The sequence below is a fragment of the Grammomys surdaster genome, unplaced genomic scaffold, assembly GCF_004785775.1.
Source record: "Grammomys surdaster isolate TR1022 unplaced genomic scaffold, NIH_TR_1.0 751, whole genome shotgun sequence".
Taxonomy (NCBI): domain Eukaryota; kingdom Metazoa; phylum Chordata; class Mammalia; order Rodentia; family Muridae; genus Grammomys; species Grammomys surdaster.
This window is the reverse complement of record NW_021605170.1, coordinates 667,728-685,540: the sequence shown is the minus strand read 5'-3', so window position 1 is coordinate 685,540 and position 17,813 is coordinate 667,728. Positions and strand designations below refer to the sequence as shown.

The window sequence follows — 17,813 nt, the reverse complement described above, 5'->3', positions numbered from 1 at the left end:
ATCTATCTATCTATCTATCTATCTATCTATCTATCTATCTATCTATCTATCTATGTTTAATGTGGTGCTGAGGAGAGAACCCAGACTTGTGGGAATGCTAGTCAAGCACATTACCACATGAACTGTACACTCACCTCCTTTCACCTTGTTTCTGTGCAGCCCAGTTACTTTAGATAATCAAATGGGTTTTAAGTGTGTGTGTGTTTATGGCCATGGTATTTGATAGTTTCATAAATGTTATATACCTTATGATAAAGGGTTATATAACTTATAACTTATGTATATTAAAGTCACGCAGAATATTTCAGTAAAAGTTTCTAAGCTGGGAGTGGAAACTTATATCTCTAATCTGTAAGCTCAGATAGAAGGATCTCAAGTTGAAAGTTAGCCTAGACTACGTCTTTTAAGGTAGCCTGGGCAAGATCCCCAACTAAGATAGATGAATAAATGAAGTTCTTGCAGTGGGTCTACATGCTTGTTATTCTAGCTAATCAGAATGGTGAGACAGGAAGACTATAGTTTGAGACCAGTCTGTCTAACAATCTCTCAAATACAGTTTTTAAAAAGCAATTGGGGATGTGTCTCAGTGACAGAGCACTTTCTCAGTATGTTGAGGCTTGGATTTAATCCCTAGACTAAAAAAAGTTCCCACTTAGTTAGAGATTTGTCATTTTATTATGATTAAGGCTTTTTAAAATCTTAACTTGTTGCGTGTAAGTTTTAAAAACATGCTACTGCCTTCCCGTGACTCAGCCCATGCTCTGACCTCTCCCGGTTCCCTTATCTCCATCCAGCTTATGCCAGGATCAGTCGCAACCACTCCCCAACCCTAGAAAGCTGGGAGCTGCTGTCCACTCTCCACCGGCTCCCTCTTGGCTTCTCTTTAGTTCCTCCTGGCTTCACCAGCTACAGCTCTGGCTTCTCTCTTTCTCTGCCCATTTCTCCTCAGATGAAAAACACTCAGACACCTTCATTATTTTAGAACTTGCCAGACAGCACAATTGCTGGGCACAGAATCACCTGCCCTTATCAGTTAGCCTATAGCAGCCAGCCTTTGGTTGAGGCCTCTGGTTCTAGCTTTCCCAAGATCTTTGTGCTTCTCCTTCCAAAGCCTGGCAGAAAAGACCTCACTCTTTCCCTGGTTCTCTTTTTTCTTCTCCTGGGACCTGGAAGTCCTAACTGTGCCTTCTGTCCAGCAATTGGCTCCAGATCGTCTTTATTGATCAATCAAGAACCAGTTAGGGAATCAGCACCTCTCCCTACATTAACTTACAGTGGTACATGCACATTTTATTGTAGATTTTATAAAGATATAATATTTTTAGGGCAATTCTCTTATGAAAACAAAGAAGTAAATCATAAGTATACATCTTATAACTATAAATTTCATTTTGATTGTTTTTTGTTTTTTTGGTTTTTCGAGACAGGGTTTCTCTGTGTAGCCCTGGCTGTCCTGGAACTCACTCGGTAGACCAGGCTGGCCTCAAACTCAGAAATCTGCCTGCCTCTGCCTCCCAAGTGCTGGGATTAAAGGCGTGCGCCACCACCACCCAGCTAAATTTCATTTTGAAACCCACAAATGTCTTGTGCTTTTCAGATTATAAAAGAACAAGAAGAGTACATTGCTACTCAATACAAGGAGGTCATTGATTTGGGGCATGAATTGAGGCTAACACAGGAGCAAATGCAGAACACTCATTCAGAACTGGTGGAGGCTCGTCGCCAAGAAGTCCAAGCACAGAGAGAAGTAGAAAGGCTTGCTGGTGAACTGGAGGATATAAAGCAGCTCTCTAAAGAGAAGGTACACCTATTCTAAATCATCTTAACTCCTTTTAAAAGAGGGCAGATAACAATGGTCATCACTTAGCCACCAGTATTTAACCTCTTTATTTTGTACTGTGTACAAAATACTACAGTATAGTGTGTACTTTATTTTGTACTGTGTACTATACTACAGTATAGTGTGATTGTATTGTTTTTAAACCATCACATGTTTATTCTAATATGTGGAATCTTAGAGCAAAAAGAGACGAGTAGAGAAGCAGGGGTGCCTGGGGAAGGGAGGAGAAGTAAGAGAGGGGACAGGGGTGCCTGGGGAAGGGAGGAGAGGTAAGAGAGGGGATTGGTGTTGGGTGGGTTTGACACAGTGAGTACATGATAGAGATAATTTACATATAAGTTATTTTGACATTTTAGTAATTCAAAGACTTTTTATAACTTTGTACTTTAACATTTCTGTGGTGGTTCTAATGTGCTTGGCCCAACTAGTGACACTAATAGGAGGTATAGCCTTGGAGTGGGTGTGGTCTCATTGGAGGAAGTATGCCACTGGGGTCATGGGCTTTGAGACCCTTTTCCTAGCTGCCTGTAAGTCAGTCTTCTACTGACTGCCTGTGATCAAGATGTAGAACTAACTCTTAGGTCCTTCTCTACCATCATGCCTGCACGCTGCCATGCTTCCTGCTATGATGATAATGGACTGAACCTCTGAAACTGTAAGCCAGACCCAATGAAATGTCCTTTATAAGAGTTGCTTTGTCATGATGTTTCTTCACAGCAATAAAACCCAAACTAAGACAAATACCACAATGACAATAAAATAGAAGTATATATTTGATATAATTAATTACTCTGTAGTGAACCATCATGACTATTTCATAAAAAATGTTTTCTACTTCTCACTATAGTTGTCTCAGTTACTTTTCAGTCATGAAGATACATCATTATGTATTTCATGTCACCAGACTGTCCACTTGAAAATGGTTAAAATAGTAGATCCAGGGGTGGTAGTCCAGATTTGTAATCCCAGCACATAGTCAGCCAAAGAAGGGTAGCTCCAGTTTGAGGCTAACCTGGGCTACTATTTTAAAAATAGTCACTTTTATGTTATGTACATATTGCTATAATTTTTTAAATAAAAAGTTAATAAATTCTTTATACTATATATTATTTTATAATAAAATCCCTTCAGAAGTGAACCCTGGCCACACTAGTTCTCAATAAATGCAGTATATAGCACTTTAGGTGTTCAAGTGTTTGAGCCATCTTCTAAATAAAAAACTGTCAACGTTTCTAACTTTTATAAAAACTTCATTTCAGAAGCTTTGTGATGGTAAAGTACTATTAAAAATCAAGAGTACTAATAAAAATATATTTTCTCAGAAGTTAGCAACTTGTTTAAAGAGAATTTAGATTGATTTACTTTTAATTACTTAGACCTTGAGAAAATTTTTTATTTTTATTCTGGAAGTTCTTGTTATTTTTCTGCTTTCTCTTACATTTAATAATTCATCATAGGAATATAGTGAAAACAATTTTACCTTTAGTCTTTGTTAGGCTTAGCTGTATTTTTATTCATATTTCTGGATTATTAGAGCAATTAAGAGTATGTAGGAAAATGTATTAGCAATATAACAGATATTGGGATGTTTATCTAAAAAAGGGAACATGTCTACTTTTATCTCATTTGTGTCTGAGTTTATTAAGTATAATTGCTTTTATTTGATAAACTAAGATCACTTAATTTCAAAGTAAGTTTAAATGGAAGATTACTTAAAATACAAGTTTTAAAATATTATATTTTCATCGCAAACTAATTATAGATTCATGTTTGTCTTTTGGTTTGAGTCAAACCTGGACTTTTTTGGTTTTTTGAGACAGGGTTTCTCTGTGCATCCCTGGCTAGCCTGGAACTCACTCTGTAGACCAGGCTGGCCTCGAACTCAGAAATCCACCTGCCTCTGCCTCCCAAGTGCTGGTATTAAAGGCATGTGCCACCACTGCCCAGCCGGACTTTTTTTATGAATAATCTAATTAAAATTTTATTTAGTTTCTTTACATAAGTCATACTTGTAGCTCTTCAACTCACATGAATGGCCGGGCCCGTCCCCTGAGGACCTCCAGCCACCAGATTCAACCCATGGAACACTCTCATTGCCCTAATGGCTGACCCAGCCCCTGCCACACAGAGTGCAAAGCTCAAATTCTGGTCTTGGAGTCTTACCAATCCCCACCTTGGAAATCTTTACCCTGGAAAGCTACTCTACCCCACCCCCATCATTAAGGTCTTCATTTAAGGTCATAAAGACTGTCTCTGCTCAGTCCTCTGCTGCTTCTTGCCCAAACAGAGGCAACCACCCCCCTGAGTATTTTCCTTCCAATAAATCTGTTGTGTGAGGTTTGTTGTGTGTTGTGACTGTTGGTATTCCTTGGCTCCTGACTGCTAAGATACCTTTCTCCTCAGAGCTGTGACACAATTCTCACAGTCCATTCTCTAGTTATTTTAGTTTTTTTCAATTAGAGGGAAAATTAAAATAATAAGAATATCTGGTTTTATTGTTATTATTGGGACAACGTATGTGTCACTTCCCAAGTAGTTTTGACTGGTTTTGGTTGGGTAGCAGATGTTTATGACTCTTGTTGAGTTGCTTCAAAACTTTTAACTTAGTTCTTACCTTATAATATTTCCATGCATATTTCACTAGTGTTTCCTCTTACCCATGAGAAATGCGCATTTCAAAGACTGTTAGTAGATGTGTGCTGAGCTCTTCACACACACACTGTACTTTCTGAGCTAGGCGCTTCTGGGCCATCATGAAGTCAAAGGAGGGCTCCTGGACGCAGTTATTATGATAGTAGCTGTGCTGGACAAACAGATGACTCATGCCATGGTGAACTGAGCAAGAGATAAAAGATTTCATCATGCTGCTCATAATAGCCCACAATTTTAAAACTAAAAATTGTTTATTTCTATATTTTCACATTTATTATCTTTGGACTGTGGTAGACTGCAGGTTGCTGAAACTACAGAAAGTAAAACAACACAGAACAAACCTCTTTTACTCAAGGAGAGACTACTGCATTAGTAAAGTCTTGTAATTATGCCAGGCAGTGGTGGCACACGCCTTTAATCCCAGCACTTGGGAGGCAGAGGCAGGTGGATTTCTGAGTTTGAGGCCAGCCTGGTTTACAGAGTGAGTTCCAGGACAGCCAGGGCTACACAGAGAAACCCTGTCTCGAAAAAACAAACAACAAAAAAAATAAAAAATTAAAAAAATTAAAAATTAAAATTAAAATCATAACCACAACTCACATTAACTGACATAAGTAGGTTTGAATAAAAAAACAAATCAGGCTGGAGAGATGGCTCAGCAGTTAAGAGAGGGCTCAGCAGTTAAGAGATGACTCAGCAGTTAAGAGATGGCTCAGCAGTTAAGAAGAGCACTGCAGACTTGGTTCTTTTTAGAGGTCCTGGCTTTAATCCCCAGCATCTACATGGTGGCTAACAACTGTCTGTTTAACAACTATCTGTAGCTCTGGTTGCAGGGAATCGAACACTCTGTTTTGGCCTGTGTGGGTACCAGGCACACAAATTGTACATATGTGTATGTGTGTATGTATGTATGTAAACATTCAGAACAAAACACTCCTATAGATTTAAATAAAACACAAATAATTCTTGTAAAAACAAATAATTTATATGGTGAGAAAAAGTGCACAGACATACCTGAGAGCAGGCTCTTATCTGCCAAAGTGGAGGTAATTATTTGCCAAAGTTCAGCATTTTGTGTTTTTTTGTTTTAAGAAAGGATTGGCTCATCAACGTATGTAGAATATAATGTACTTCTATTGGTCATCTCTGAAATGTCTATATTCAAAAGTGTACTGTATAATAAGCATGTATTTTTACATAAAGACTAGCTTGCTTCCATTAAGGCACTGAGCTGATTTAGCTACGATAAACCAAATAAGCTACCTATATTACTTTTATTTAATGTGTCACTTTTAAGGAAGCTCATGGAAATCGTTTGGCTGAAGAACTAGGGGCTTCTCAAGTTCGTGAAGCTCATTTAGAGGCAAGAATGCAAGCAGAAATAAAGAAATTATCCTCAGAAGTAGAATCTCTGAAAGAAGCTTATCATACGGAGGTAAAGAAAAATTAACTTTGTGTCAGTAGCCCCCACTAAAATGAATTGACTTACTAGGATGAAAGTATGAGTCTAGTTTTTGAGGTGTTCATTGTAATCTTTAATGCAGTTGTAATGTAATTGTAACACATTGTGATCTTCATTTTAAGCTAAATACATTCCCTACCATTAATGTCCTTTTGCACTTAAAAGGCTGTTGTGCTCTAGAGTTAAGAGGTATAGTTCCTGAGGCAGGCATCCTCAATCCAAATTCTGTTTCATAACTGAATAATTGAATAAGTTATTTAACCTCTCCAAGATGTATATAACAATAATAGTTATTTCATAGGACTGTCAGAAGGAATCAATTAATTACTATATGTGAAGTTCTGAGATTAGGACCTGACTCATAATTGATTGTAGAACTTGTAAAAAACAAATTGGAAATACTTATAGACATAAACCATTTTATGTGATGTGAAAATACAGTAGTGCAGTACTTGGTAATTTCTAACATCTTTTCTGATAGAGAAGCAACACTAGAGCCATTTTATCAATATATTCTGAACCTTTATTAAAATGAACAGTATTACTTTTTTTTTTTCTTGGTTTTTTTGAGACAGGGTTTCTCTGTGTGTTGCCCTGGCTGTCCTGGAACTCACTCTGTAGACCAGGCTAGCCTCGAACTCTCGAACTCAGAGATCCGCCTGGCCCTGCCTCCCAAGTGCTGGGATTAAAGGCGTATGCCACCACCGCCTGGAGGCATGAACAGTATTACTAATTATAATATTTTTCTTTCTTTTAAAACATTTGAAGCTGGGCGGTGGTGGCGCACGCCTTTAATCCCAGCACTTGGGTGGCAGAGGCAGGCGGATCTCTCAGTTCGCCAGGCCAGCCTGGTCTACAGAGTGAGTTCCAGGACAGCCAGGGCTACACAGAGAAACCCTGTCTCGAAAAACCAAAAAAAAAAAAAAAAATTGAAAATATTACCCAAAATCATTGTATGTGTTCTAAATAATATTGAGTTTGGTGCTAAAAAAGCTTTTGTTTTGTTTTGTTTTGTAAAACAAAGGCTAAAAAGTTATATTACACTTTTTCCTTTTTGGAACATTGTCTCTCTATGTAGCTCTGGCTATTGTGGAACTCTCTATGTAGACCAAACAGGCCTCAAACTCACAGAGATCCGCCTGCCTCTGCCTCCTGAGTGCTGGGATTAAAGATGTGTGCTACTATTCCTACCTTTGTATTAAACTCTTATTGAGAGTTTAGTGACAGTTTGTGAGGCACTGGGGATGGGGAAAGGGGACTTGCAAGATCGTCTTATTTAAATGCATTTAGACTCAGATCTCTTTGAAAACATAGTGTCTGCAAAATGAAACACATTTTCAAGCTGAATCCACTTATAAGTTTTGTAATCTTTAAGGACAACTATTAGTCCATCTCAAATATTTGCCATTAACTGTTCATATTTTCTAATCTCTTGTCTATAGTTGCCCATTTTAAGCTATTAATTTTAAAAATTACCTAAAATTGATTATAAGCAGATAGTTCATAATGTTTTTAAATGGTTCTAGGAGCTGGAGCTCAGCTAGAATGATGCTCTTACAGAGGATTCAGATTCATTTCCCAGCACCCACATATAGCAGCTCACCACTGACTATAACATCAGTGCTGAGGGGATCTGATATCCTCTTCTGACCTGCATGGTACAAGACATGCATGCATCAAAATACTCATACACATAAACTTAATAAATAAAATAGCCTTTAAGGTTGGAGAGGTGACTCAGCAATTAACATAATTGATCTTCCAAAGGACCCAGGTTTGATTCCCAGCACCTATATCAGTGGTTGACAACTACCTATAACTCTAGCTCTAGCATGTCTATGCCTCTGGCTTATATAGACATTTACTAACTTAATTACACACACACACACACACAGAGTCAGTTAAAAATAAATATTTTTAAAAGAAATTTTAGTGTTTTTAGTAAATGGAAATATTTTTAAGTATGAAAAAATAATATAATTTATATAAAGTATTTTTCCTTTTGATGGTTAACAAAGATTTATTTTTAAAGTGTGTGTGTTGTTTCTATATACAATGAGGGGACTGAGCCAGGCACACTTGCACATGCCTGTAATCTCAGCATTTGAGAGAAACACGTTTGAGGTCATCCTTGGCTACATAGCCAGATTGGGCTACATGAGACCATGACTCTTAAAAAACCCTAAAAATAAGTAAATGTATAAATCAAAACAAGAAGATATAGCATTATAGGTACAGTTTAAAAAGGAATTTCCAGTTTTTATTTTAATTTTATGTATATGGGTGTTTTGCCTGAATGTCTGTATCCCATATGTGTGCAGTGCTTGAGGATGCCAGAAAAGAGTGTTAGATGCCCTGTGTGGTAGTTTGAATAAAAATGGCTTTCCTAGCCTAGTCTACAAGGTGAGTTAGGTAAGCCAAAGCTACACAGAGAAACCCTGTCATGAAAAACAAACAAACCAAAAGGCCCCCATCAGCCAATAGGGAGTAACACTCTTAGGAGGTATAGCCTTGTTGAGTTTTGAGGTCTCAAATGTTCAAGCTGGGCCAGTTCAAGCCATAGTCTTGTCCTGCTCCTTGCAGATCAGAATACAGAGCAAAGGGAACACTCCTCCTTTATACTGTTGGGAATGCAAACTTGTATAGCCACTTTGGAAATCAGCGTGGCTGGTTTCTCAGAAAATTAGGAATCTACCTCAAGACCCAGCTATTACCACTCCTAGACATATACCCAAAGGACACTCCATCCCATCCCAAGGACACTTGCTCATCTATGTTCATAGCAACTTTATTAATAATAGCCAGAAACTAGAAACAACCTAGATATCAGTCAACCAAGTAATGGATAAAGAAAATGTGATCTATTACTCAGCTGTTATAAAAATGACATCATGAAATGTGCAAGCATGGCCAAATTCCTAGTGGCCAGCCCCTAAAGGGATGATTAGTCTTTCTCTGGCTGTATCTGGGCCAGATACCATCAACTGAGGAGAGCCGTGGTGTGGCTGGAGAGGGGCGGGCCAGCTTTCCTGTGCCCACACTACAGCCTGCACCATGGAGTAGGGCCAGCTTTCCTGTGCTCACCCCACTGCCTACCTAATGGTGCTGTGAGTTGGCGAGGGGCACAGCCAGCTCTCCTGTGCCCACGAACAGCAGCATGGCTTTAGTGGCAGCGCACATCATGGACATCACATGGACTGTGTGGTGCTAACATAGGCTTCAGACATCAACATGGCCCCTGGCTGTATCAGGACCACTGACTCAGTCATGGCCTCAGCAGAGCCTCAGTATGGCCTTAGGTGGAAACACATACCATTCACTTCAAGATGAACACCCACCCACCCCACCCTCACTCCCACCTGAGCAGCAAATTCAAAGGACATCACTAAGGCATCGTCAGTGGCACAGACTACACGTGTCCGTGTGAATCTCGGTGTCACTGTAGACTGGGACAGTAGCATGGACCACAGACACCACATGGCTTCCACTGGCATCACAGACAATGATCAAAATAGTCCAATCCAAAAAGTGAATCTTTTCTCATATTATTGCCCAGCGTCAGGGGATTCCCTGACTGGGAGGCAGGTTTGGGGGCTGAGTCTGCATCTGCATGAGTGATGACAGCACGTCAGCCTCAGCCTCTCTTCTTGTCACTGCCGTCATGCCTCCAGTTCACTCCCCGGCACACTGCTCAGCTTTTCTGTCTTCCCTAACTCTCTATCACACATCTGTGCTTTGTGGTGGTGCCTCCAACCCACAATACATGGCCTGGGTGAGGCTCTCAACATTGTCCATTTTTAATTGGATCCCTGCTGCTCAACACCACCAACATTGTGACCTGATGCCAGAAATGTCACCTATCTCTACTTTCTTTCTTTTCTTTTTTTCTTCTTCTTTTTAATGCTTTTGTGTTGTGGTGATTGTTTACGTCTCCACTTGTTCATCCGACCGTCTCAGCTGCGGCCGCTCTGCCCAGCCCAGCCGCCATGTCTCTCGGCCTGGGGCCACGTGCGCGCTGCAGCTAGAACCACCCGCCAGAAACACCAGCGTGAGAGGTGGCTCTGCCAATCTTCCACGCTGTCTCCGCAAGGCAGGGCACTGCCCAGACCATTCCTCCATCCATGCTGGCCCAGTAAGAGAAAGATACTCTAATTCTTATAGATTAAGCAAAGGCTTTATATGTTTGATAATGATTAATAACAAGATGCCCATACAAAGAGAGTTGTATCCCAATTAGCTAACCTAATGATAAGTTTATAAGTTGTTCCCCACGGGTGCTCTCCATACCTGTGTGGTTCTCCATTCTCCTACTTCTCTTCTCTTCTCTTCTCTTCTCTTCTCTTCTCTTCTCTTCTCTTCTCTTCTCTTCTCTTCTCTTCTCTTCTCTTCCTCTTCTCTTCCTCTTCTCTTCCTCTTCTCTTCTGTTCTCTTCTCTCTCATTCTCCTTCCTCCCTTCCTCCTTCCCTCCCTCCTCCTCCTCCTTTTCCTCTTCCTTCTTCTCTCTCTCCCTCCCTCCCTTCCCCCCTCCCTCCCTCTCTCCCTGCCTCCCTCCCTCCCTTCCCCCCCATCTCGTTCTCTTCTGTCTCCTAGCACCTGCTCTTCCTTTTACCTCCTCTCCTTCCTCTTCCTCTTCCTCTCCTAACTCCTCCCACCTTAGCTTCTTCTACACTTTTGTTGTTTGATTCTTTGGGTTTTGCTGTTGTTTGGGCTTTTTTTTTTTTTTTGAGACAGAGCCTCTTTATATAAGCCCTGACGGTCCTGGAACTCACTATGTAGACCAGGCTACTCTGGAACTTGAAGAGATCCACCTGCCTCTGCCCCTTGAGTGCCAGAATTAAAGATATGTACTACCACACCCAACTATGAGAGTATTTTCTTTATATTACATGTACAGTCATTTCTCATATTTCTCCAGTTGTCTCAAAAATTTATTTTAAATTTATTTATATAAATCTGAATCCATCCGGGCAGTGGTGGCGCACGCCTTTAATCCCAGCACTTGGGAGGCAGAGGCAGGCGGATTTCTGAGTTCGAGGCCAGCTTGGTCTACAGAGTGAGTTCCAGGACAGAGAAACCCTGTCTCGAAAAAACCGAAAAAAAAACAAAACAAAACAAAAAACAAATCTGAATCCGAGTATGATACATAGCTAACTATTAAGTAAATGTAAGACTGTTCTTTTTTTTCTCCCTTGGGTATTTAGTGTGAAATCAGATGTTTATAGCTATACATTTACTGTCTTTTAAGAAAAAAAAATAGTAGCAGGTATTAGAATGTTGTTGAAAACAACTCCATCCTGTTTTCTTTTTATAATTTTGGGATTACAAAGATGATTTCACATCAAGAGAACCATGCCAAGTGGAAGATTTCTGCTGACTCTCAGAAGACTTCTGTTCAACAACTAAATGAACAACTAGAGAAAGCCAAACAAGAATTAGAAGAAGCTCAAGATACTGTGAGCAATTTGCATCAACAAGTTCAAGACAGGAATGAAGTCATTGAAGCTGCAAATGAAGCTTTACTTATTAAAGTAGGTACACAGATAAAAGCAATGAAATACATTTGTTAAAAAATGTATTTTCTTTTTCTCATTTATAGAGGTCTTCATAACAGATTATTGGCTTGAAATAAAATACATCGTTTTTAGAAAAGAAATATGAGACATAATTAATATATCATTACCACAAAATAATTTATGTGTTTAAATATAAATTATTCTATTTATAATATTTATTCTTGGGTTTTATACCTGATGCGCCTTTAAAAAAAGTTGAAGCTTTTTCAAATTCAGTAAAGCTACTTTGAAAATTGTGAGGTAAAAAATATAAGATTACATTCAGACCTTTTTAAAACCTGGATTTAAGTGTATATGGTTTTAAATGTCTTAGGCTGTCTGTTCTTGTTTTGATTATAGCAGTTTGTATGGAGTTCGTGTGGATACATGAATCCTCATTTAAGACTGCTAATATATAAGGTAAAGTTACCAGTGAAGACCTTTAAAAAGAAGAACAGAGTGGTAGCAAGATAGAAGTCATTGAAAAAAAAATAAAATCAACTAATACCTTCTCCATATTTCCAGTTTTGTGCTTAATTTAGTAACTCATTCTTTTTTAGTAATGCAGTTTACTTTTATATTACTTTTATACACATGTGAGTAGACACAACCTAAAAGTATATTTAGGAGCTGGTAATATAGGTCAGTGACTGAGTTTGTTTTTAACATACAGGATGCTCTGGATTCAGCCTTCTGCATTAATAGAATATTTAGGCTAACCACTGTGTATGTGTATGTATGTTAAGAATGAACATACTAGTGTTTAGCTGTGGGTCTCTGCATCTGTTTCCATCAGTTGCTGGATAAAGTCTCTCTGATGACCGTTAGGCTAGGCACCAATCTATTAGTACAGCAGAATATTAGTTAGGAATCATTTCACTGACTTTGTTTTTTATGGCCAGTCATGATTGTTTCTATTCTAGGTCTCTGGGCTATCCAGCCTCTAGGTCCTGGCCTTCCAAGTAGAGTCAGGATTTTGCTCCCTCTCATGGCATGGATCTCAAGATGGACCAGGTGGCCATTTCCACATGTTCTTGCCACATTTACCCTAGCACATCTTGTATGCAGGACAAATTATAGGTCAAAGGTTTTATGGCTGGATTGGTATCCCAATCCTTCCATTGGAAGTCTTGTCTAGTTATAAGATCTGGCCAGTTCAGGTTCCATATCCTTTTACTCTGAGGTAGTGTCTGTCTTTTTTCATTGAGGTGCATTTCCTGTATGCAGCAAAATTCTGAGTCCAGTCTGTATCCAGTTATGTATCCAGCCTGATAGTCTACATCTTTTTATTGGGAAGTTGAGTCCATTGATGTTAAGAGATATTAAGGAAAAATGATTGTTGCTTCCTGTTATTTTTGTTGTTAGAGGTGGAATTATGTTTGTGTAGCTATCTTCTTTTAGGGTTGTTGGAAGATTGCTTTCTTGCTTTTTCTAGGGTGTAGTTTCCCTCCTTGTGTTGGAGTTTGTATCAATTAACCTTTGAAGTGCTGGATTTGTGGGAAGATATTGTGTAAATTTTGTTTTGTCATGGAATATCTTGGTTTCTCCATTTATGGTAATTGAGAGTTTTGCTGAGTATATTAGTCTGGGCTGGCATTTGTGTTCTCTTAGAGTCTGTATGATATCTGTCCAGGATCTTCTGGCTTTTATAGTCTCTGATGAGAAGTCTGTAATTCTTATAGGTCTACCTTTTTCTCTCACTGCTTTTAGTACTTTTTCTTTGTTTTGTACATTTGATGTTTTGATTATTATGTGACAGGAGGTATTTCTTTTCTGGTGTATTCTGTTTGGAGTTCTGTAGGCTTCTTGTATATTCATGGACATCTCTAGGTTAGGGAAGTTTTCCTCTATAATTTTGTTGAAGATGTTTACTGGCCCTTTAAATTAGGAATCTTCACTCTCATCTATACCTATTATCCTTAGGTTTGGCCTTCTCATTGTGTTCTGGATTTCCTGAATGTTTTGGGTTAGGAGCTTTTTTCATTTTTCATTTTCTTTGACAGTTGTGTCAATGTATTCCATGGTATCTTCTGCACATGAGATTCTCTCTTCTATCTCTTGTATTCTGTTGGTGATGCTTGTATCTATGACTCCTGACCTCCTTCTTAGGTTTTCTATTTCCAGGGTAGTCTCCCTTTGAGATTTCTTTATTCTTCTCCATTTTTAGGTCCTGGCTAGTTTTGTTTAATTCCTTTACCTGTTTCATTGTGGGTTTTTTTTGTTGTTTTTTGGGTTTTTTTGTTTGTTTGTTTTTTTGCAGTTCTTTAAGGGATTTTTGTTGTTTCCTCTTTAAGAGCTTCTACCTGTTTCCCTGTGCTCTCCTGTACTTCTTTAAGGGAGTTACTTATGTCCCTCTTGAAGTTCTCTGTCATCATCATGAGAAGTGATTTTAATCTGAATCCTGCTTTTCCGGTGTGATGGGGTGTCCAGGGCTTGTTATGGTGGGAGAACCGGGTTCTGATGATGCCAGGTAACTTTAGTTTCTGTTGCTTATGTTCTTGAGCTTGCCTTTTGCCATCTGGTTAACTCTAGTGCTACCTGAGCTCACTGTCTCTGACTGGAGCCTGTCTTTCCAGTTACCTTGCTTGTGTCAGAACTTCTCTGAGTTCAGATATCTCTGTGATCCTGAGCTCCTGGGTGGAAGAACTGCTGGGACTCAGGCCACCTCTGGGATCTTAAAATCCTACTGCTCTGAGTGCAGTGGTTCTTTCTCTGCTCTGAGTGCACTGGTTCCTCCAGGATGGCTCAGGATATTGTGTCTGCTGCTCTGAGTGTAGTGGCTTCTCTAGGATGGCTCAGGATATGGTGTCTGCTAGGTGTCTGCCCCACCCAAAAGGCTGTACTCCATTTTTAATTAGATTTTGTGTGGGTTTTGATTTTGTTTCTTTTGTTTGGTTGGTTTTTGTTTTTTGTTGTTTTTTTGCTATCTAATTTCTTGAGTTCTTGACATATTTTGGATATTAGTCCTCAATCAGTTGTGGAGTTGGTAAAATTACTTTCCCATCCCAAAGACTGTCATTAACAGTGTCCTTTGCCTTACAGAAACTTTTTGGTTTTATGAGTCCCATTTATTAATTGTTGATCTTAGTGCCTGGGCTATTGGTGTTCTGTTTAGGAAGTTGTCCTCTGTACCTATGAGTTCAAGACTATTCCCTGTAGGGGGATATTTAGAAAATGGCCCCCAGTCTAGCTTGTTCCCAGGCAGCCACCATGTTCTTGCTGCTCCTCAGCTCTGACCGATGCTCTGGCTAGCTAGATGCGCAGTCCCTGGCACCCATGAGATGCCAGTGTGGGGGTTGGCTCTGCCAGTCCCCCATGCTGCATCCACAAAGCTCGGCTGAAGCCCAGACAATATCTGCCATCCTTGCAGTACCTGGTAGAAATGAGACTCTCAAAGCTTAATGATTATCTAAAGGATTTATATATTTAGAAATGCTCAATCAACAAGATGCCCACACAGTTAGAATTGTTACCCAATATCTAACCTTTAGATAGAAGTTGTTACCTGGGACTGCTTTTGACCCATCCATGGTTCTTCTCCCCTTTCTCTCCTCCTCTCCCCTTCCTCTATTTCTCCTCTCCCTTTCCTTTCTTCTTCTTCCAGTTCCACCTCCTCTTCTACTGCCTAATCACCGAGCTCCACTGCAAATATAATGTAGCAGAATAAATATCCTACTACAATTCCTCGCTTTCTTTTCTGTGAGGTTCAGCTTTATGTTGAGATCTTTGATCCACTTATGCAGGGTAATAAGTGTGTGTTTATTTGCATTCTTCTACATGCCAAATCCAGTTAGAGCAGCATCATTTGTTGAAGATGCTTTCTTTCTTCTATTGTATAATTTTGGCTTCTTTGTGAAAAATCAAGTATCCAAGGTGTGTGGATTTACTTCAGGGGCTTCTTTGGATTCCACTGATCAACCTGTCTTCATATATGAATACCATTCAGTTTTTATTACTGTTGCTCCATAGTGCAGCTTGAAATCAGCCAAACACTAGGAGGAGCTTGCAGAATCCCGTGGAAGAGGGGAAGGAATGATTGTAGGAGCCAGAGGGGTCAAGGACAACATAAGAAAACCTACAGATTCAACCAACCTGGATTCACAGGGTCTCACAGAGGCTCACAGAGTCTGAACTGCCGACCAGGAAGCCTACATGAGACACACCTAGGCCCTCCACACACCTAATAGCTGTGTAGCTTGATCTTCGTGTAGGACTCCCAACAGTGGGAGCAGGGGTTGTCTGTGACTCTGTTGCCTGCCTTTGGGACCCTTTCCTCCTACTTGATTGGCTTGTCTAATCAGAATAAAGGAGGAAGTGCCTAGACTTATGCAAAAAAAAAAGAACATATTATTAGTGCTTTTATTAAGATAATATTTCTACTGTTTGGGGTCAGTGATGACCAGCATGTATGAGATCCTAGATTGAACCCCTGGTCAAGGCAAACCAATATATATGTTTGTATATATGTGTATACACACATACTGTTGTTGGTTTTTTTTCTGGTGTTCTATAAACTTGTAAAATTCATATAAAATTACAGATCGTCATCGTGAAAATGAGCAACCTTCAAAATTAAAATATTTTTATTGTATCCTTAGTTATAGTTACTATTTTGCTTATTTACTAAGTAATGTCCATGAAAACAGTGAAAGGATTTATTTTTATATATTGTGTATGAGTGTTTTGCTGGCATATCTGTATGTGCACTGTGTTCATGCATACTCACAGAGGCCAAAAAAGGGAACCAGATTCCCTAGACCTTGAGTTATGGATGGTTGGTTGTAAGGCTTCATGTGGGTACTACACTAAATCCAGGTTCTCTGCAAGAGAAGTAAGTGTTCCTATCTGCTGCAGCATCTCTCCAGTCATCTACACGGTAGCAGTTCCTAAACGAGCCATAGGAGAGATCCTAGAGGAGAAGCGTGGGACTAAGTGCTGTAGCTAATGTAGAGTGGCTGACACAGCTCTTACAGCCAGCCTCGGCTCTCTCCATTGTCATACCTAAACAGGACAAAGAGAAGAAAGAATGAAGGGATTCAATCTAAGAGCTTAGCAGATGTAACCATAGTAATTAGACATGGATGTGCATAGTTCTGCAATGTAGCTAAGTTGGTAGAATGCTTGTCTGACATGCACAAAGCCCTGGCACTGTATAAAACCAGATGAATGAGTATATGCCTGTAACCTGAGCACTTGGGAGGTAGAGACATGAGGCTCAGGAATTCAAGGTTATGGTTGGTGGCTTTATATTACAACCAGGTATAATGATGTATTTTATAATCCCATCATAATAAGAACTGAGGAGGAGAGTCAAACCCAAGTTTGAGTCTAGGTTAGTTAGATTACAAAACATGCTACCTCTGGCTCTTTCTCCAAAGATTATGTTTTTAGGTCTTGTGGTTTTTCAGTATATATCTTTTTTTTTTTTAAAGATTTATTTATTTTATTTATGAGTACACTGTAGCTGTCTTCAGACACACCAGAAGAGGGCATCAAATCTCATTACAGATGGTTGTGAGCCACCATGTGGTTGCTGGGATTTGAACTCAGGACCTCTAGAAGAGCAGTCAGTGCTCTTAACCGCTGAGCCATCTCTCCAGACCTTCAGTATATATCTTAAAGTTTCTTTTCCAAAATAATTCTTTTTAGGAAAGCTTTCTTATAATAAGGACATAAGCACTGATTAACGGTGGTGGTTTGAATGAGAATGTCCTGCTTTGGTTCATGTTTGAATAATTGGTTTCTAGTTTATGGAACTGTTTGGAAAGGATTTGGAGGTGTGGCCTTATTAGAGTAGTTGTATCACTGGTGGTGGGCTTTAAGTTTTCAAAGTCTCAGGTCATTTTCAGTTAAAGTTTTCTTTCTGTCTCCTATGTGTGGATCAGGATGTAAGCTACTGCTCTAGCACCATGCCTATCTACTGCTGTGCTCTACACCATGGTTGTCATAGACTCACCCTCTGAAACTGTAAGGTCCCATTAAATTCTTCTATAAATAGTCTTGGTCATGGTATTGTGTCACAGCAGTAGAAAAGTAGCTAAAGCAGAAGTTTGTGTCAGAGAGTGCTATTGCTGTAACAGGCCTGAAAATGCTGGTGGTTTGTTTGTTTGTTTGTTTAGAGAAATGTTGGAGACTTTGAGACTTTGGACTGGAAAAGTGGTTGAACTTTATAAGCAGGGTTTAATCACCCTAGTATGAAAGACAGTAGTACTAATAGTTTTGTGGATTGTGGAGGCCCAATTCAACTGGTTTCAAAGAGAAATAATATTAGCAATTGGGCTAGAGATCATTTTTGTGACATTTTGGC

General features: G+C 39.4%; 1 protein-coding gene across 1 annotated transcript in view; it reads left to right on the top strand.

Annotated features, from left to right (window-relative positions):
* Ccdc18 (coiled-coil domain containing 18) overlaps positions 1–17,813 on the top strand; it is a 99,697-nt gene that overhangs the window by 75,977 nt on the left and 5,907 nt on the right. The window contains exons 25-27 of the mRNA XM_028782388.1: positions 1,598–1,801; positions 5,790–5,927; positions 11,282–11,482. Of these exons, the coding sequence (XP_028638221.1) occupies positions 1,598–1,801; positions 5,790–5,927; positions 11,282–11,482 (543 nt within the window). The remainder of the gene's footprint in view (positions 1–1,597; positions 1,802–5,789; positions 5,928–11,281; positions 11,483–17,813) is intronic.